The sequence below is a fragment of the Vicugna pacos genome, chromosome 7 (assembly GCF_048564905.1).
Source record: "Vicugna pacos chromosome 7, VicPac4, whole genome shotgun sequence".
NCBI lineage: Eukaryota > Metazoa > Chordata > Mammalia > Artiodactyla > Camelidae > Vicugna > Vicugna pacos.
Window position 1 is genome coordinate 40540926 of NC_132993.1, and position 20594 is coordinate 40561519.

The 20594-nt window shown below is 42.9% G+C and overlaps 1 protein-coding gene across 12 annotated transcripts in view; it reads right to left on the reverse strand.

Annotated features, from left to right (window-relative positions):
* MINDY4 (MINDY lysine 48 deubiquitinase 4) overlaps window positions 1-19501 on the reverse strand; it is a 107701-nt gene extending 88200 nt beyond the window's left edge. For 6 of the 12 annotated variants that reach the window (XR_012074373.1, XR_012074372.1, XR_012074374.1 and 3 more), the window contains exons 1-5: window positions 19331-19499; window positions 13202-13321; window positions 10214-10449; window positions 8560-8806; window positions 4630-5057 (exon numbers count right to left, since the gene is read on the reverse strand). Coding sequence is in view for 6 of the 12 variants with exons in the window: in XM_072964725.1 (XP_072820826.1) it covers window positions 4630-5057; window positions 8560-8806; window positions 10214-10449; window positions 13202-13321; window positions 19331-19393 (1094 nt within the window). In the remaining 6 variants the exon portion in view is untranslated. Of the gene's footprint in view, window positions 1-4629; window positions 5058-8559; window positions 8807-10213; window positions 10450-13201; window positions 13322-19330 lie in introns of all 12 variants that reach the window. The other 6 variants (XR_012074377.1, XM_072964728.1, XM_072964724.1 and 3 more) reach the window with 5 other exon arrangements.
* Between the last annotated feature and the right edge of the window lie 1093 nt (window positions 19502-20594).

Below are 20594 nucleotides of genomic sequence, written 5' to 3' on the forward strand. Positions count from 1 at the left end.
ACAGTATTTCCCTCAGAAACCCTTTACGAGAGTTTAAAAAGTAAATTTATTTAAAACAGAACTATGTTTTGCACAAAATAGGCCAATATCAAAAGTTTATTGATCTCGTTATTTTTGTTGGTAGTAGTGGCAGTACTAATAGTATTAAACAAATATTCATTGAGTGCCTTTTGTGTACCAGTTACTATTCCAGGTGCAAAGGTCTCTGCTCTCATGAAACTTATATTCTATTGTGAAGAAGACAAATAATGGATAAGCAAATAAGTGAAATAATTTCAGGCAATGATAGGTGCTGTGATGACAATAAAACTGGCTGGAGGCGAGGGACCGGAGGTGAAGGTAGCCAAAGAAAACCACTATGAGTATGGAACATCTGATTGACTAGAAAGAGATAGTCATAGGATGACATGGGAGCAGGGCCTTTATAGCTAGGGGACAGGCTAGTTCTCTCTCATGTAGAAATAAGCTAAACATGTTAGGTGAACAGGAAAAAAAGCCTGTAGGAAAAAAAAGGATCTGTATATAGCTATGTCATTCCTAAAAGAAAGGAGAAGTAGGGAACTGACCCTACCAAGATGCTAAGTTATGACTACAAAGACATGTAAGAAAAGCTATGTTCACGTGGTTTTAGTTTTTAAAAAAAGACAGAACACCAATCAAACACAACAGAGAGTTCAAAGACAGATTCATGTCTATATGGGAACTTAGAATAGAATCAAGGCAGCTCCGTAAGTCAATGGGGTAAAGAACAGAGCGCAGAGCAGACACTGGGATAACTGTCTCACTATTACTGTGGAGGAAAATAAACAAGAGTCTTTCATCCTAATAAATATAAAAGATTAAATACCTGAACATGAAAGCTAAAATTACATACTTAATAGAAAAAATATGAGGGGATATCACTGAAACCTAAAGGAAAGAAAAAACTTGGTAAAGATTTTTAAAAATTCAAAAATGCAAATCATATGCCGAAAAGAGACTGATTAATTATATCAAATTAAGAACTTCTGTTCAACAGAGGAGATAATGGACAAAGTCATGGGGCAAATAACAGAAAGACAGAAGATATTTTACAAAGTCTAAAACTAACAAGAGATTAATATCTAACAAAAGGAAATTAAATCCTCCTTGGAGGAAGGTAACTTTAACCAGGGCCTATACAATTATTCATATACAATGTCTGGAGAATTCTGGAGAATCAAAATTATCAAAAATGCAAAGAAATTGGGCAAAATGATTAAAACCCCAAAGAAAAATAGACAATAGTAACAGACCTACAGGTGATCCAGATATGGAAGTTACCAGACAGGGACTTTAAAGTAACTATGAATAATATGCTCAAGAAAATAAAAGATGGAGAAACTCATAAAAGACTGATATCTACTTTTTTAAAAGAAATAGATATTATAAAACTGAAAAATAATTGAAATTAAGAATTCATTATACATATTTAATAGTATACCAGAAGAGAAGAAACACAAACTTCAAGATAGATTAAGAGAAAATATCTAGATTAAAGTACAGATAGAGAAAAAGATGGAAAATATAGGGAAGAATTTTTTTTTTAACCCTGTAGAACACAATGAGAATATCTAGTACACATGTAACTGGAGTGCTAGGAGAGAAAAGAGCGGATGAGACAAAAGCAATATTTGAAAAGATAATAGACAGTAATTTTCAAAACTGATGAAAAGTATCAACCCCAAACTGCAGGAACCTCTACTTATCCCAAGCAGATTCATCAAAGAAAAATATGTCTGTGTATGTCATAGTAACACTGCTGAAAATCAGAGAAAGAGAAAATCTCAAAAGAAGCCAAAAAAAAAAAATCAGCCAGAGGTTAAAAAAAGTCATTATTACCTTCCAAATTATTCTTCCACACAGTAATAATAAAAATGCCACCTTATTTATCAACAGAGATAATGAAAGACTAAGATCAGACAATGAAATGAAATACTTAAAGTGCTGAAAAAAAATAAAACACCAATCTAGAATTCTATACCCATTGAAAACATCCTTCAAAAATAAGGCAAAATAAAGACATTACCAAACAAAAACTGAAAAAAAAGTTATTGTAACGTATCTGCTAAAGAAATACTAAAGAAAACATAAATGCAATAATTATCAGACTAAAACAAAAAATTATCAGGCTGGATTTTAAAAATCCAAATATATGCTGCTTCTAAGAGATAAGCTCTAAATATACACGAGTCCATAAAGAAATCTCAACAAATACCAAAAGATTGAAATCATCCACATTATATCATGACCAAAGTAGAAATAAGCTAGAAAGCAAAAACAAAAAGATAACCAGAAAAACAGCCCAAATACTTTGAATTAGTCAACATATGTCTAAACAACCCATGTGCCAAAAGAATAAATAACAATAATAGTTAGAAAATATTTAAACTAAATTATATGATTATATAATATATTAACTTGTGGGTTACAGACAAATAATTACCTAGAAGGAAATTTGTAGCCTTAAAAGATATTATAAAAGAAGAAGATTGAGGTGGGTAGAAGGTGGGAGAAAGGGGTGAATGTTTTTCTTTTGCTTTGTTTTAGTTTAGTATAAATAAATTATAACAATTATTTTTAAAACGGGGGGAAGGATCCTGGCAAACCCCAAAGGCTTTCAGTTGGCACCCTTAAATATATGGCTACAGAATGGATGAACATGAAAAGATGGAAAAAAATATATCATGAAAACACTAAAAGAAAGTAGTGGTCGCTATCCCTAAATAGACATTAGGGCAATAAGCATTACTAGAGACAAAGAGATTTCATAATGATAGAAAAGTCTAACCAACAGGAAACTATATTATTTATTTATTTATTTATTTATTTATTCTCTCTCTATATATATATCAAATAACATAGCTACAAAATGTATAAGCAAAGCAGGCCCAGTTTACCTATGGTCACAAAGGGAGTTCATGGACTGTATCTGTTTAGCTTGCCTTGTACTATCAGTGCCTAAGTGCATGGCACGTATTAGGTGCACAGCAAATAACTAAAAAAGCCAGTAATACAAATCACGATGCCTAATATTTCTTTTACCCACTCCTACAGAAATTCTAACAAGCATATTACTAGTGCTTAAAACATACACAACACACACACACATACATACACAAAAAAACCCACAGTAACCTACCTGGGATAGGATGGTGCTTACAGGCATGATGGGCTATGGATTCAGAAAGGCCTGGGCTCATATCCCAGCTCCTTCACTTATTGGCTATGTAACCTTGGATAACCTCTATAAGTCTGTCATTCCTCATCTGTAAATTGAGGAATAATAATACCTCCTTGCAGGTTTTTTCACGTATGAAATGGAAAAATATATGAAAAGTGCCTAATATAGTATCAAGCACTAAGTAAACACTCGATTAATGGTAGCAATTAATAATTACATGTATGAAATATTGAAAATAATCCTGGAATAGCAGAAACCACCTAAAAATTAGAATCAGAAATGCCAAAAGAAGAAGAAGAAAAGGAAGAAGAGGAAGAGGAAGGAGAACAAGAACAAGAAGGAGGAAGAGAAGAAGGCAGCTGAGAATCAATTAAGATACACATCAATAAAGTAGAAAATAATAGCAAATTAAACTCAAAAAAACCAGAATGAAAGAAAGAATAAGAGTGGGAATCAATGAGTTAGAAAACAAACCTACAAAGCCAAAAGTTAGCTCTTTGAAAATAGTGTATAATTCATAGCCCCCTAGAGAAACTAGTTAAGACACAGAACACAAATTACCGATATTGGGAACGGAAACACACATCCCTATAGATCTTACAGACTTTAGAATGGCAATAAGAGAATATTATAATTACACAACTTTATACTAGAAAAGTTGAAATATAGATTAAATGGTTAAATTCTTTGTAAAAATAGAACCTGCCAAAATTGACACAAGAAGAAATACAAAATTTGAATTACAAAAACTTTCAAATCCATAATTTAAAACCTTTTAACTCAATGTTCAGAAGGCTTCTCCAGTAAATTCTCCCAAAATATTTAAGGAAGAAATAACACCAATCTTACACTAACTCTTCAAGACAATTAAAAAAAAGAAAAGAGGGATCACTTCTAGCACATCCTAGATACCAACATTTGACAAGGCTGTTGTTGCAAGAAAGGAAATTTGCCAACCAACCTCCCTCATGAATTTATACACAAAACCCTATGCAAAATATTAATAAATCAAATCAAACCATAGACAAAAAGATAATCTATCATAGCCAAGTGTAATATATTCCAGGAATGGAAGGTTGGTTTAATATTCAAAAATCAATCAGTGTAGGAATCATCAAGGTCTATTGTGAAAGAATAAAAGCAAAGTTAGAATAGGGTTAAAAACAATTTCCAAAGGAGGCTTGTGGGAGCTGACTCACCACCATACATCCAGCCTCCATACACTTCTTGTACCACATCAGCCTGACCACCGAGAAGTAAGGAAGGTCAAAGAAACCTCCCCAAGGCTTCTGGGTGTGTGGGCTCTGGGTGACCTACAGTGACCACCATCACCACCTTCCCCAATTCACAGCCTTGCTCTGAGAGCCCAAGGAGCCACTCAGGACTGGACAGTTGTAAAAACCATCACCTGGGCACAGCACACTCACCTAAGGGCGGGGGGCTGGCTCCCCTGCCACTTGAACGCTCTTTCTGGGCTCTCCTGGCTCGTTCGGGCACTCCCACCAAACAAGGAGAACTTCAAGGCGGTCCTGTCGGCTTCTGGGCCGCAGTCCACGGCTGGGCTGTCCTCTAAAAGATCTCGCCACCTGCCACTCCCCCTCTGGGGCAGCCCTTTGCCCGGCAGGTGAGGTGGGCTGCTGGGCGAGGTTCTCCGCTTTTCCGAGGTCAGCTGACTGAGCGGGTCCAGGGGACTCCTGGGGGTGGATCCGGTGCCTGCAGCCCGGCCCTCCTGCGGGGCGGGACAGGGTGGGGTGTGAGCTGAGAGCTCAGGCACTGGTGGGCTCCCTTCCTCCTGCGCCTGGGCCCGACTGCTCAAGGCCGGGGACCGCCTCATGGAGCGTTTGTGGAGGGAATCCTGAAAGGCGCAAGGACAAAGCAGTGAGGCTCCCCCAGAAGGAGGTGGGAAAAGACCCCACTTCAAGCGCTTATCCATGATGCTCCCTCCGCCAGGAATGTCCTTCCCCAACTCCTTCTCGTAAAATCCTACCTACCCTTTGAGGAGAGACTCAAGGGCTACCACTTCTGTAATGCTTCCAGGGCACCCCAACGGCATGAACCCCAAGAGTCCGCCTCGGCCCTCCGCGCACACCACTTACAGAGAGCAGGCTCCAGCTGCAGGTAAGGCCACAGCTCCGGGGTCAGACCTGTGTTCTAATTCCTGCATCACATCCCCTGTGGTAAAATCACTGAACTTTGTCCCTCACTTCCCCCACCAGTAATATAACCTGTCCACAATGCACTATATGTAATTTCTAAATCCCAAAATCTCTAAAAGTGAATGTTTCTCTCGGAATCCTGTGGAAGATTCTTTTTCAATTGTTATGAGGTTGCTTACAGTCTTTTTTTAAAGACTGTGAATATTCATATATTTTGTTGCAGAAATGTTTTGCCAACTCCAGACCCTCCTGCAGGCGTTCAGTGGTCTGTGCTTTATGTACCATATTTCCTTTCTGTAAATTTTTTTTTAAATCTAAATTCCAAAACACATTTGGCCTAAAGGTTTTGGATGAGGGATTGGGGACCTGCAGTGCCTATCTTCTGCAAGACCATGATGAGGACTAAAGAAGAGACCCGTGTAAGGCATAGCACAGAGCCAGACCCGTCACAGCAGCCAACAAATATTAGCCACTGCTATGAATCTTTGCCCCTGCTCCCACTTACGTATGGCCTTAAACCCCTCCTGCCTGGTAGACCAGATGGTGGAGGCTATTCTTCATTCTCTGGTGTCCACAGAGCTCCCAGTTCAGTGACCTATACCTAGTAAGCACTCAAGATTTCCATACTTTTTGAAATGAAGGAATTCCAGGGGAGTCAACTGAAATATCCTCTCTCACTATCCATCATTAACCGATGAAATGGGAACTCAACGTTGTTACCAATCTGAAGTGGAGGAGTAGAGGGAGGGGACAAAATACACCTGCTGGGCTTTTCTTGGGTTTAAAATTCTGGACCTCTCAGCATTTCCAGAAATAATCCTGAGCCAAATGGTAAAGCCTGTGCTGGAAAAAGAACAGCTAATTCTGTCATGTTCCCACCTAGTGGAAATTACTAGGCACTCTAAACCTCCTCCAAAAGCCACCCAGGGCATCCCTTGCCCCAGAGTGAGGGAAACATTAATCACCATTCCCAAGGGGACCCAAACTTCCGGCCAAGGGCAGGGCACTCAGGCTCTTACTCATCCTTCAAAAGTGCAGAGCTGGTCTGGCAGTGAAAAATGATGCAATATCCAGAAAACCTTGCTCTTTCTCTTGAGCAAACGGTAAGCACGGCCAACATAATCAAAGGCCCGCAGAACACCAGAAAACCTCTACTTCAGTGTTCCTCAGGGGATTACAATACCCCAGGAGAAAAGAACCCCTCCAAGAACAATCATTTCCCCTGTTGGGAGAAGTCTGCGGCAATCTCTTGGCAGTGAGGCAGGTCCAAGTCATCTCCCTCACACCCCAGTTAGGAAGGGGTCTGAACGGCATGGACCTGATGATCAGAAAGTCATGGCAGGACAGGACCCTCGCATTCATCTGTTCCACCAGTTTCTAAAGTGTGACCCACAGACCTTAGGGGTCTGTCCCCAAACCCTTTCAGGGAGATCGAAACTATTTTCATAATAATAATACAACATGATTTGCTTTTTTTCACTGGGTCAACATTTGCAGTGATGGTATAAAAGCATTGGTGGGAAAACCTGCTGGCCGTTGGCAGGAATCAAGGCAGCAGCACCAAACTTTACTAGTACTTAAGGTATTCAGCACAACTGGCAATAAAAAATAAATAAGTAAAATGTTAATTTCACTTAAGAATGTCCTTGGTGGAACATAAAAAATATTAAATATATTCAATCTTGACCCTATGGTATACATCTCTTTAATAGTCTGTGTGACAAAATGGGAGGTAGGTATGAACGTTCTGTGGGATGCAGAGGATGACTGTTGTCTCCAGGAAAAGCACTTATGCAACCAACCATCTGAGTTGTGAGCTGAACTCGATATTTTTTTCATGGAACAACTGATAGACGAACTATGGTTATTCAGACTTGAGTCTCTGGCAGACATTGTCTTGAAAATAAGTTGAACCTGTCATGTCAGTGATCAAATACATGTTGTCAGGTAAAAAGTAGAATTTGGGGAAACTTGTCTTTGTCACTGTGAACTTGAGAGCTTCCAATACTTCTTTAGGGGTTTTGGGGTTTTGTTTTGTTTTTGTATAATGAAATGTGTCAACATTCAGAAGATCTACATAACCTAGTAAACCAATAATTTCCAAATGACCAGTGCATTATGTTACAAAATCATGCAGTGGTAAAAGATTCATCCAAAGTGCAAGACAAATCAATAGAAACTGATAAAGTACAAAAAGTTCATTGGCATGGTGTCAGATTCCACTTTACGAAACTACAACTTGTCTAGCTTTGGTGTAGTAGTTAAAGAATACTCCTAGTTTTCTGAAAAGACGATTAAAATACTTTTCCAAATGCATGACCAGCTCCAAGCCATGAAATTCCAGATCTCGAAGGGACCTTAGATACCTAACCTAACAAACAACACCACGGCCAAGAGAAATAAAGACCTTGTCCAAAAATCTCACCAGATATAGGCAGAGGCAGGGAGAGAGTCCACTGCTTGCCAAAATTCCAAATGAATTGGGAGAACAGTGCTGGCCTCAACAGTCACACCCACATCTAAACATGTAGCACGTAAGAGTGGGGGTGACCAGTCCTGGACCCAGACGAACTATTTTTGGCTTGTTAGGCTCCCATTTTTGGTTTGCTTAGGCTGCCTGATTTGACTGCTACTACAGAGTTAAGTTTAGTGTTTGATTTTCCTTTGTTTTTCAGTTTCTCTTTTATTTTACAAACCCCTTTCACTCTCTCATCTGGTTTAGTCTCCCTACCACGGCCCCTCCTTAAGGGAGACTATAAAACATCAGTGTTAAATTTTTAGAATTTTTTAAAAGCAAAACAAAAGTGTAAGGATTGGGATTCCTCTTTCCCTTTTGACTATCATGTTTTTGAAAATAAAAAAAGATGTTCTCTAGATGTGGATGGGTCCCCCATTCCTGTACTGCAAACATAAAGCTGGGTAGATGTGTTCTCACTTGGCAAAGGAATATAAAACCATGGCAACCACCTGGTTGACGAGATGGGTCAAGGTGAGGGCAGGGGAGGTGATGAGGCTGCCCATGGTTCCGTGGGGAGTTGACAGTAGAGCCAGGAAGGAATAAAAAAGGCGAGTGTTCTTCCCATCCCACCACACAGATCCTCCTGTCTTGTGGGGTACCCCAAATAAACCCAGACAGCCCCGTAAGCCTTGTCCGGTTCTTGCTTTCCACGGTCATGATAACAGTAAGAGCACCAACCCCACCTGTGAGGAGCTGGCGATGGGCCCGGCCATCATGCCTCGGACAATCAGGCCAGACTTTGGCCTGATCTTCTCTCCCATCTTTTTTGTGTCCAAGGAAGGCTCTGACGACTGCAGCTTGTCCATCTTCTCCCAAGCAGGAGCCACAGGGGGGCTTTCAGCTGGGACAGTCTGCACGGGCTTACTTCTGTGTGAGGGCCTTTTGGACGATGCAAAATTACCAAGTACATCCCCATCAAGATTGTCATGCCTGCAAAAGAGGGATACTTCCATGAAAACAGACTCCTCAAAAGGAATCATTAGCAATGATAATAAAATCCACATTCAACAGGCATTCACAAATCTGTGGTGATTTCTAACCAGTCAGTGCTTTATCATTAAAGGTAAAGAACATAAAAATACCTTTGTATTAGGGCAAGTCTGGCCTATAAAATGAGACCAGGAAACAAGACACAAAATCAGTGTTTCATGGCCTTTTAGAGTTCTATTTTTTTTTTAAGAAAATGCAAACAAAGCAAGCCCCTGGACCTTATAAATCATGGACTTTAAATTAAACATTTTGAAATCATTAAGTATCCTCCGTCACAAAGCGATCCATTCCCCTGGCCTCTAGAGAAAAATAACATGCTCCATCATGACAGAGATTCTTAAAGTGCAGAGTGTAGGAGGCTGAGTAATGGCTTCCCAAACATGCCCACGTCCTAATCCCTGGAAGCTGTGAATATGTTACCTTACATGGCAAGAGGGACTTTGCAGACATGATTAAGTTAAGAATCTTGCGATGGGCAGGTTACCCAAGATTGACTGGGTGGGCCCAGTGTAGTCACAAGGGTCCAGATTAGAGGGAGATAGGGGGATAAGAGTCAGTAGTAGATGTGACAACAGAAGCAGAGGTTGTAGTCATATACTTTGAAGTTGGAGGAAGTGGGCACAAGCCAAAGAATGTAGGCAGTCTCTAGAACCTGAAAAAAGGAAATAGATTCTCCCCTCAAAGGCTCTAGAAAGAACCAGCTCTCCTGACACCTTGCCATTAGCCCAGTGAGACCAATTTTGGACTTCTGACCTCTAGAACTGTAAGACAATAAATTGGTGTTGCTTTAAGACATACAATGGTTAAATTTTATATGTCAACTTGGCTAGGCTATGGTGCCTGATTGTTTGGTCAAACGCTAGTCTAGATGTTGCCATGAAGATATTTTTAAGATGTGATTAATATCTACAATCAGTTGACTTCAAGTAAAGGAGATTACCCTAGATAAAGTGGGTGGGTCTCGTTCAATCAGTTGAAGCCCTTAGGAGCAAAAACAAAGGTTTCCCAAGAAGTAATTCTGCCTCAAGACTGTAACACAGAAATCCCACCTGAATTTCCAGCATCCCAGTCAGCTCTACAGATTTCAGACTTGCCAGCCCCTACAATCATGTGAACCAATTTCTTAAAATAAATCTCTTTATTTATACATACAATATTTACATACACATATATACTTACACATATATATATAAAAACATATATATATATACACATATACATATATCCTATTGGTTCCTGTTGGTTTTGTTTTGCTGGAGAACCCTGACCATTAGAACCATTGAGTTTATAGTAATTTGTTTCAGCAGCAATAAGAAACTAATCTATAGTAAAAATGAGAAGAGGTACCTGGCTTTGCTTGTTTCTGACAGTGATGTTCTCCAGCTTGTATCTTCATCTGCAAGGTCATATATATTTACCAGCGTGGTCTCTGAGCATCTCAATGGTAATTTGTTATTTTTCTTTGGAAGTGAGAGTGCAGGGATTGGAGTTTCTTGAGTGAAATTGTTAGCAGTCTTTCCGAACTGATCCAGAAAATATCTGGTAATGAGTTCAAGGTTTGTTTTTAGAGGATTTTCCTTTGCCTATTATTTGAAAGAATGAAAAATCATTAATTTTATGTATTGCTTCAGGGGAAGGGTGGAAAAGACAGCTATTCTAATTGTTTATCACCTTCTCACTCATTCATACATTCTTTCAGCAAATGTTCACTGACCACCTTTTACATGTTGGGTACTGTGTTAGGTAGCAACACAGAGATGAAAATAAAAATCTGTACCCTAAATGAACTAGCATCCAGTGCATGAGTCAAGTGATTCATAATCACTTGATAAATAAAATGTAATAAAATGTGATACGAACAGAGGAATACCCAAAATGTAATAAAATGTGATATGAACAGAGGAATACCCAAGCAAATTTCTTCTTGGTTTTTATTCCTGGGAACAACTTTATAATACACATATATATTATATATTATAAATGTTATAAAAAAATTAAGTCTTTAGGTTTGCTAACTCTACACGTTTGTAAATATTTGGGACTTGAATGATTTCTTAGTTTGTGTACTCTACATTTAATGCTGGACACAAGGGATTACAGAGACGATGCAGCAGAATGTTACTACAAAGAACACAGAGAGGCAGGCAGGCAAGACTGACTTCATTTATATCCCAATCCTTAAAAAAGATAAAAAGAAACTCTTCAAAGGTAGATTTTAGAAACAAATGGTATCAGTATTTCCCAACCCTGATGGCACTAAGTACTACTTTTGGAGTTTTTTTTTTAAAAAGACAGATTCTTAGGCCCTTCTGAGTCTTACTAAGCCAGAATTGCAAAGATTAGAGCCCTGATTTCTTTTAGAAATTCTCCTAGGTCATTTGGGTAGACACAGTTACCCAAGTAGCAATCCATAGGCTGGCCGCAAGGACTGGACCGCGTGTCAGTCCGCATCCCACCGGACTGGTACATACAGGCGCTTTGGGACTGTGGCCAGGCATGGGGCATGTGGTGAGTCCGCAGTCAGAGTGGTAAGGCACCTGACAAAGAGCTTGGCATGCAGGGGACCCTTGGGTATAGCCAGTCCTTCTCCCCTCTTTTCTGGGACCAAGACCCACAGCTCAGTGGGTTATAACCAAATTCAACAGATTTCTCGGGCAGTTAAAATCTGGGGACAGTTTATTTATTTTCAGAATGGGACCTATTCTATTCAAAAAGAACTATTTTGTCTAAGTTTAGTGACATGTACAAGGAAGAGAGTTGGCAGGGGGACATTATATAATTTACTTCAATCTTGTTTTTTTCTTCCAATATGAGAGATTTAGGGCCCTAGATACCTGAACTATACTTTGTGGCTTTTCATATCACTTTGCTCAGAATAGATACAGCCTTCATATGAATCTAGATATATTTTTCAAATATATTTCAAATATATTTCATTTTTCAAAACCTCAATTTTACATAGGCATTTTTATCTATTGCACATTTAATAGGAAAAAAACAAGTTACTGGAATTAACACTAAATTGCAAGGCTTTCCCGGAATTCTAGCTTTGTGCTGAGTGAATGTCAAAATTATAATGCCATGGGTAGATTAATGAGTATATTTTCCTGTAAAATATAAGCTCTAATTCATTGTATAACAGCTAATAACTAGTATATAAATCAAAAAATCAGTGCACTTATCAATATCTAATGAAAATATCTTAAGTATTAACAGTTACTTTAGAAAGACTATATTATGATGGAGAAATAAAAATAACTTAAACGGCAAAGATACTTCTTGGAAATTAGGTAAAGATACATTTACATAAAAATCCCACTGTACCTCAATGGTTATTTGAATTTTCTGGTTAACTGTTTCACTCTCTGTGGAAAAGCTTTCTAGAATGTACAGTCCATTCTCCAGCCTTACAGACAGCAAATAGAGGATCACTGAGTGTCTGCTGCCTGGGGCAACAGTCTTCCACCTAAAGAACTTCAACCGAGTGCATACAGGAGATGGAGGGGCCCAAGTGTCATCCCAGGACCCAGAGAAAGAACAATTAAGTCAAACGGTAGCTTCATTCACTCATTCATTCATTCATATATTCCACAAACACATACTGGCTATTTACTATGTCATCAGGCAACATTTAAGTACGGGGTACAATAGTATCCCTGGCAGCGTCCAAGGTAGTGAGGGAGGCAGATCCTAATTAAAAAACCATACATTCTATTGTTAAGCCTAGTAAGTACAGCAAATGAAAAGCACAGGGTACCCTGAAGGCTTCTAGGAGAAGATGGGGGATCAGATCGAGGCTAGGGGGTCGGGGGATCAGAGAAGTATCCACACCACCACCCAAGGAGGTGCCTGTTTCCTTTTGCTATCTCAACTCCAATGCACCAGGGTTAACTGAACCCAAGCCCGCATCTGCCTGAATTAAATATCACCAGTGGCCTTAAGAAAAAGGTATTACTCAGAACCGAAGAAGGAAAACCTTATGCAGGCAGAGAATGGAAAATTTTAGTACCAGTGAATGCTACATTTTAAAGTACGCTTTTACTAAAAATAGCCTCACGGGGGTGGAGGGAGCACCAGGAATAACTGTTACAGACTTGGGTTCAAAATGAGCTTCACAGCCGCGCAAGCTCACTATGCCAGTGGAGCAGGGCCGACAGAGGCTGGAAACCCCACACACAGCTGGGATTTGTCCGCCCTCAGCTGGGTCTGTTTCTCCTGGCCACAGTATGGGAAGCCTCCCGCGATGGGTCTCTGATGGTTTGGCAGGGCTCATGAGTGCTCTGACATTGCCAAACTCAGTTCCAGAACGCCATATCACACCTTAAAGGCATGTACCTTGTTCTCCTTGTAGAGAAATTCAAGATGCAAAACCTTTCGGAGATCATTTCTGCTGTTTATGCTGAGGTTAGAGCGTGGGCGTTCCTGGTCCATGGTCACACACGTCTTCTTCAAGCCCTGTGGGAAGAACTCTGGCTCATTATTTACCATTTTAAATCAAAACCTTCCGCTCTCTGACACAGAGTATAAACAAAATGTTGATGTTCATGACGATCATCTTACCCTCCTTTCTTCACAGGATATTGGGAGGACCAAAAACTGACTTGAGAATTTGTTTTTATATAACCTTTACATTTGACAACATCTTCACAATTATTATTCCGAATCTTACAATCCCCTGTGGGCTGAGCTCAGGCTGCAGCAGTCAGCGCGTTTCATAGATAAAGAAAGTAAAAACCCAGTAAAAGTCTTGCCCCAAGCTGGCTGGGGAGCCTTGGATTTGGCCTAGAGTTGGGGCCACAGAACATAAAGCTTTAAAAATAAACAAATGGAGAAACATAAGTGAAATGACAATGTTCATTCCCTTCTTTGCTTAGAGGGGACGCCAGGGTTGATTTGCCCAACATGAAACAGTGGACTCATACTGCAGGAGTTCTGCCATCCCAGGCTGCGAGGCGATGAGGCCAGGACTCAGACCCACATGAAGCACGTGGTAAACGTTTGCTGTGCCCTAGCAGCCGCTTTCCCTCACCCGGACCTGAATGCCCAGGAGGCCCAGCTGTGGGAAGTGCTGTTCCCCGAAGAGCCTGGGTTCTCCATTTGAAAACAACCACAGCAGCTGTGGCCTGCCCATCTTACCAGATCGCGGTGATCACTCAAGGGTGGAGGATGAGGGAATGCCTCACACACAGCTCAGCCTGGCACTAAGGGAGCTCCTGGCTCTTGATGGATCCAGACCCCAGTGCTAGCCAAGCCTCAAGGGCTCCCTTAGACTTTGTGCTCAGAATTTTACAGAAGCTGTCAGTGCTGGGAAAACAAGACAGAACCTGCTGCCTGCCATGAATTGGGGCAAGAAGAATTTGCAAAACAAGATGTATGAACACAACCTTGAACCAAAGAGAATGAAAAGGAAGTCTTAGGGATGAGGGAACAGAAAGAAATGAGCGTACATGCTGGGGAAAAGGTAGGGACATGCCTGGGTGCATTAGGGAGAGTCAGCTGGAAGGAGGGGTGGGATTCAAGAGGCACCTGCATTTCACCTTAGCCATGGCTTTCCCACCAAAGTGATGTGGAAACCTCTATAACAAGGGTCCCTGTCTGCTCTTGATGTAACTCCAGTTGTTTGTCAACAGTTCAGATCAGCAAGTCTTAGCACGCGTAACAAATTCTCCAGGACTGTGGTGCACACTGGAGGAGGATGCCCTCGGGAGTCAGCCAGTCCTCAGTTCCATCATTCACTCAAAAAACACCAGTCGTGCACCTACTATGCAGCAGGCTCTGTTCCAGATGCAGGAGATATAGAAGGAATAAGCCCAAGCCCTGCCCTCATGGAACTGACATTCTGTCAGGGACACAAACCATAAACAAAGGGGTAAATGTACAGTATGGCAGCTGCTAATATGCACTATTGTGGAGATGCAGAAAACAGGAAGGGAGGAGACAAAGAGAAAGGATGCTATTTGAGACAGTCAGCTATTTATTGAGCATCATCCATGTGCTCACTCCTGTCTTCTGGTTTCCCCATCCATGAAATGAAAGAACCACTAGTCCACTAGTTCATCTGCTAGAGGCAGAGGAGTGAACAGATCAAAGTGCTGGCCCTCATGGAGCTTACTTTCTATCAGGGAGAAGAAAACAAGTAGAATATGCTATGGGAAAAAAAATACAGCAGAGTCAGGAGACAGGGAGGGTCGGGAGGGGGTGCAGGAAAGGGTTGCCACTTTATAAAAGGTGATCAGGAAAGGCTTCATGATTCAGTGACATTTGAGCAAAGACGTGAGGGAACTGAGAGTGCAGACCATGCAGACACTTGTGGGTAGAGTGTTCTAGGAAAATGACAACAAGTGCAAAGGCCCTGTGGCAGGAAAAAGGAGGCCAGTACAGCTGGAGACAAGTAATCAGGGGAAAGTGGCAGGAAATGAGGTCAGAGCGGTTGCCCAGAGCCTGCTAAAGAAAGGACTTGTTGGCTTCGGTGAAATGGGGAGGCTACTGGAGGATTTGAAAAAAGAAGCATCCTAGACTAATTTATATTTGTAAACGATCACTTGGCTACTAGGTTGAGAACAGACTTTAGGAGACAGGGGATTAAGCATTAAGATTAGGAGGCTACTGAACAATTCACATGAAAGATGGAGGTGGCTTGGACCAGGGTGGTTACAGCAGAAGTGGAAAGAAGCAGTTACATTCCCTATGTGCTGTGTGGTAAAGCCTGTAGGTTTACTGATGGACTGCATGTGGGGTGCACAAGAGGGAAAAAATAGCCAGGAATGGTTCCAAAGGTTTTGGCTCAAGCAACCAGACAGTTAGCAACACTACTTATTAAAGCGGGAAAAATTGCAGGAGGTAGAAGGAATCAAGAATTGAGCTTTGAATGTGTTAAGTTGAGATGTTTATTGGATATCCAAGTGGAAATTTAAAACAAGCAGTTAGAAAGAATGTAAGAGTTCAAAGAGAAGTCTTGGCTAAGGATAGACATTTGGGGATTTTCAGCATATCGACGGTATTGGAACTGACAAAACAGGCAGATGTGTTGGGAAAGTGAGTGGAGAAGAGAAGAGGACCAGACACTAAGTCTTTAAGCCCATCAGCATGCACAGCTCAGGAAATGAGAGGGGACCTGCCAGGAACCTGACAATGAGGGACCAGATCGGTATAGAAGGAAAACCCAGAGGAGGTGGTCTCCAGAAGTCAAGCAGATGAGTTTCCAAGAAGGCTGTAGTCAACTGAGGCAAACAATTGTTAGATCAATAAGTGTAAGGACTGAAAATCAGAAGTCACTGATGAACTTGACAAGTTGTTTCCATGGATTGATGGGATCAAAAGCCTCATTAAAGTGGGTTTGAGAAAACAGGGAGAGAATTAAACTCAGAGCATACATAGCCCTTTCATGGGATTTGACTCTAAAAGGGAGAAGAAAAATAGACTAGAAGCTGGAGGGGTTTGGGGGTCAAGATGGAATTTGTAGGAACGTGTATGTATGCTTTGATACGACTAACCCAGTAGAGAAGGCAAAATGTATGATACAATAGAGAGAGATGATGTTAATTGCACCAGTGTCCTGGAGCATGCAAGAGGGGACAGGCACATCGGGAGGGGCTGGCCTCACCCAGGAGTGTGGAGAATTCATTCCTAAGAACAGGAGGCAGGGTGGAGCAAATGGTTCAGGCCCAAAAGGGTTAGTAACTAGTGGTAGAACCTTCTGGAGTTTTCTCAAGACTGCTTCTATTTTCTCAGTGAAATTAGAGGGGGATAGGGCTTTGGAGTGCGAAGAGAGAGATGTGAAGTGGTCACCCAAGATTTGAAAGAGGGGACAGGCATCCCCGAGGCATCCCACAAGATGCGTGGCCATGAATGTAGAGTGAAACCATCAGCATGGTGATGAGTTTTCCCAGAGCCCCATTCAGCTCTGCAGTGCAGGCAGGGAGGAGGCCAAGCTGAATTTTTTAATCAGGAGAATATGATGGAAGGAGAGAAGGGCAAGGGAGTTGAGCGTGGTACTGGGGGCGTGATTACAATGATGGGTGGATAAGCCTCGGGGCAGGTCACAGGAGGGCTGAGGGACTGAAAAGTTGGCAGGAACAATGGAATGGAGATGGGAGTGAGGCTGAAGAATAGTTTATATTGGCCTCTTAAGTGGGGTGAGCTGGAAGTGAGGATGATGGGATGCTGGGAACTGAGATTATGAAAACAACAAGCCTAGGGCACGACCACTTGAAAGAGGTGGCAGAGTAGGATGGGACAGGACACTGCAGGGGAGGGAGACCTGGAAGGCTAGGGTGCCAGCAGAGTCACCTGGGGTACCCTAACATTGCCAGGAGACTGTCATGACTCTCCCTGAGCGGGGACCATGCTTGGAGGAGGCCAATGTAGCTGGTAGGGGCAGAGGGTAGAGGAGGCAGTAGTGGAAGGTGAGCTCCGAGGGGAAGCCGGGAGCCGGGTCACAGAGAGCCTGGTAGGCCCTGGTGAGGCCTTCCTTTGGATTTTATTTTCACTATAATAGGAAGCTCACGGAGGGTTTTGAGCAGAGGAGTGACATGATCTGACCTGCTCACCCTAGGCAAGCTTCTTCGCCTCCTCATCTCATGATAGTCTTACATGAAAGGGAATAATCATACTTTCCTTTCAGGCATGTTGTGAGGATTTGAGAAGACGAACAGGTACCTAGAAAGTACCTCACGCCACGACGGGAACTCTCTTGGTTATAACCGCTCAGTACCCGCCTGTGCCAAGCCCTGAGGGTAGTCCATGGTCTCTGCCCAGGAGCAAAGCCTGGGCTGCAGTCCCAGCTCTCCATGACCATCTGAGTGACTGTGGGCAACTCCTCTCTCCTTTCAGCATTTAGAAGTGTGCCCAGATAAAAAGTGGGCAGGAGAGGAGGCCAGGTGAACCAGACAACTGCCAAGGTCCCGCCCAGTTCAGGCGTCAGCTCTGTGGGCCTGTCTAGTGGGTGAGACAGGCAGGCGTATAAACTATAACACGAGCGCCAATGAGCAGACCACAGACCGGTGAGTCAGTTATTCCAACTGGAGTTACTGGAGACCTCTTGAAGGACATGGGACTTGGGAATGGGCCACGGTGGGAACAGGGGAAAGCATGTGAGAGAAACTGGAATTGAGACTGGGATGGTACACTGGGGTCAAGCTACAGGGGAGCCTTGGATATCAGGTGAGGCCATTGGATTTCATTTGTACTCAAGAAAGGAAAGGCATGAGGAAAGCTCTCGGAGGGTTCTGCTTAGTAGCCCAGGCTTGAAAGAAATGATGGCGGTGGTCAGCCTCACAGGTTGTGTCATTGCTATCCTGAGTGAAGCCAGGACTTGGTGAGTACAAGATCAATTAGTCATGAAAACAGGGCAGATAAAGTAAGGCCACATTGCATTTTAAATAAAAACACATTTTTGAAAAGCAAAGAAAGACACTTTCAAAACAAATGTACTTCAGAGATGGGGGAGGAGACAATGCTGAATGCCTCCTAGGTGCCAGATACAAAGGCTGGGACCTGCCCACACATTGTTATTAATCCTCATTATAAATCTGACAAGGGTAGGTCTTATTCCTGTTTTCCTTATTATTTATAAGGAAATCCAGGCAGTGAGTTACATAACCAAACTTACCCTGCTAACTAGTAGCAGGTATTTGAACTGCTCCCTCTGATTCCAAAGCCCTTCCCTTTCCCCCCATTCAGAACATTGTTTTTCATTGGTGTGAGTCTTTTAATGCCCGACAAGTGCCCATCGCCCCCACCCAACATGACAGGGCAAGGACACAAAACACACAGCACGTGGCCAGCCTCGTCAGCTGTGTAGGAGTAATTAATAGGTGCTCTCCCTACATCTGCACACACCATGACCCCAGACCGTGTCCCCACCTCTCCTCATCTCCGCTGTAAGGGCAGATGAGAGCCAAGGCCCTCCACAGCTTCTGAGTTCTCAGAAAACTCCCCTGAGACAAGGCAACAGGAGAACTTAAAAACAAAAACGACCCCAACGACTGAACTTCCCACTGACGAACATGACTGAAGAGTTCGACAGGCAAAAACTTGTTAGCCCTTGGGTTCCCTTCGGCGGAAGTTCTTTCCAAGTGGAACCTAAACCTTGGAACTGGTTATGGGGTCCGGCAGCCAGGCCATCTTAGTCGGGTTCCGGAGCTGCGAGACTTTCAGAAGAATGAGGGGCGGCCCAGCCCGTCGGGTTCGCGCGCCCCGGGAGGGGAGATGCCCAGGGAGGGCGGCCACAGTCCTGCCCGGCTTTGCGGGAAGTACGCGGTGACAGAAATGGCTCCTGGGAAATGTAGTTCCCTAACTCGGGAAAGTGGCGCTTCCATCGGGCATCTCGGGGGCAGGCAGCGGGCCTGGGAAGGGCTCCCTTCCCGAAGGTGCAGAGGTATCAGGGGAGCCCCCAGACTGCTTTCCCCCAACGTCCTCGCAATTCGAGCAACTACCCAGAGTTGTGAGGGCGGGGCCTTGTACCTTTCTGCTGAGGAATTCCCTGACCAGGGAGGCCGCCACCTCCTCCACGAAGAGACTGTCCATGCTCTGGCTCTGCCCACGAGGCCGCCGCGCTGCAGCCCCAGGCTCCGGGGTCCGTTGGGGCCAGTATGGCCGCGTTGCCGTGGCGACAGTGTCATCAGAGCTGGAGAACTCCGCCCCTTCCCTGGGAACCCCTGGGCTGGAAAGGCGGGAGGGAAGGGGAGGAGCATCCTTCAAACTTGCTCTGAGAGCAAGCGGCAGCAGCCAGAAAGCACAAGCCTCTGCAGTCCAGAGCCAGGCTGTAGGCTCCTGGCTTTGGACCTGGCTCTGGCCCTGGCCCTGTCTGCCTGGGTGGCCTAGAACAAGTCACTGTTCCAGCTTGAGTCTTCATTTCCCAAGGTATGAATTGGGGAGAATATCTGCCTCCTGGTTCATGGAGTGAAGTGGCCCCTAGAGGTCCACCCCCAGCAACCCAGCTGGCTCCTGGGTTCACCTAGGCTGACTGACTTTTACTGGCCTAGGCTGCAAGAGTAAGGAGACCCAGGACTTTCTGCTGACTTGGTACTGAAATTAAAGAATGTGTCCCGGGCCCCCTTGATGCCCGCTTTCCCTTAACAAGACTGCCAGTTATTGAGCACCAAGCATTTACACACATTATCACATCTTTAATCCTATAACCTCTAGGCAAAGTGGTTACTATTGGCCCATTCTTCAAAACAAGACATTGAGATTCAGAGAGGTTAAGATTGTGCTAAAAGCCACACAGCTAGGAATTTCTCCATGCCACACATTGGCCTAAAGCCAGCATTAGCCAACATAGTGTTGGCCTCACTAGTGATTGGCAGTCATTTCATTTGCCTGCTCACAAATTCAATGGACTACTCACGGAGCTAAGCAATAGAATTCTGAGTGAAAAAAGTTAACCTGCAAAAGATTACATACAGCAGATCTTTGTGTAAGCTTAAACCAACTTAAACCAAAAAAAAAAATCATAATTTGGAGGGAAACAGAGCTTCAGAAGAGCTTTATATAAATAAAAAGCAAGGGAGTGAAGACTGCATGATTCAGGATAACGATTGCCTTGGGAGAGGGAAGCAGGGGGATAGGGTAGGGGAGAACCCTGTGGGTAGACATAAGTAATGTTCTAAAGTAAGTGTTCTAAGTGTCACCAGGGCATTTGTTTCATAAGTGTTTGTTATAGTATTTCCTTGATCCATTAGTTAATAAAAGGTGGCCTTTCAGGGAACAATGATGTGAAGATGTC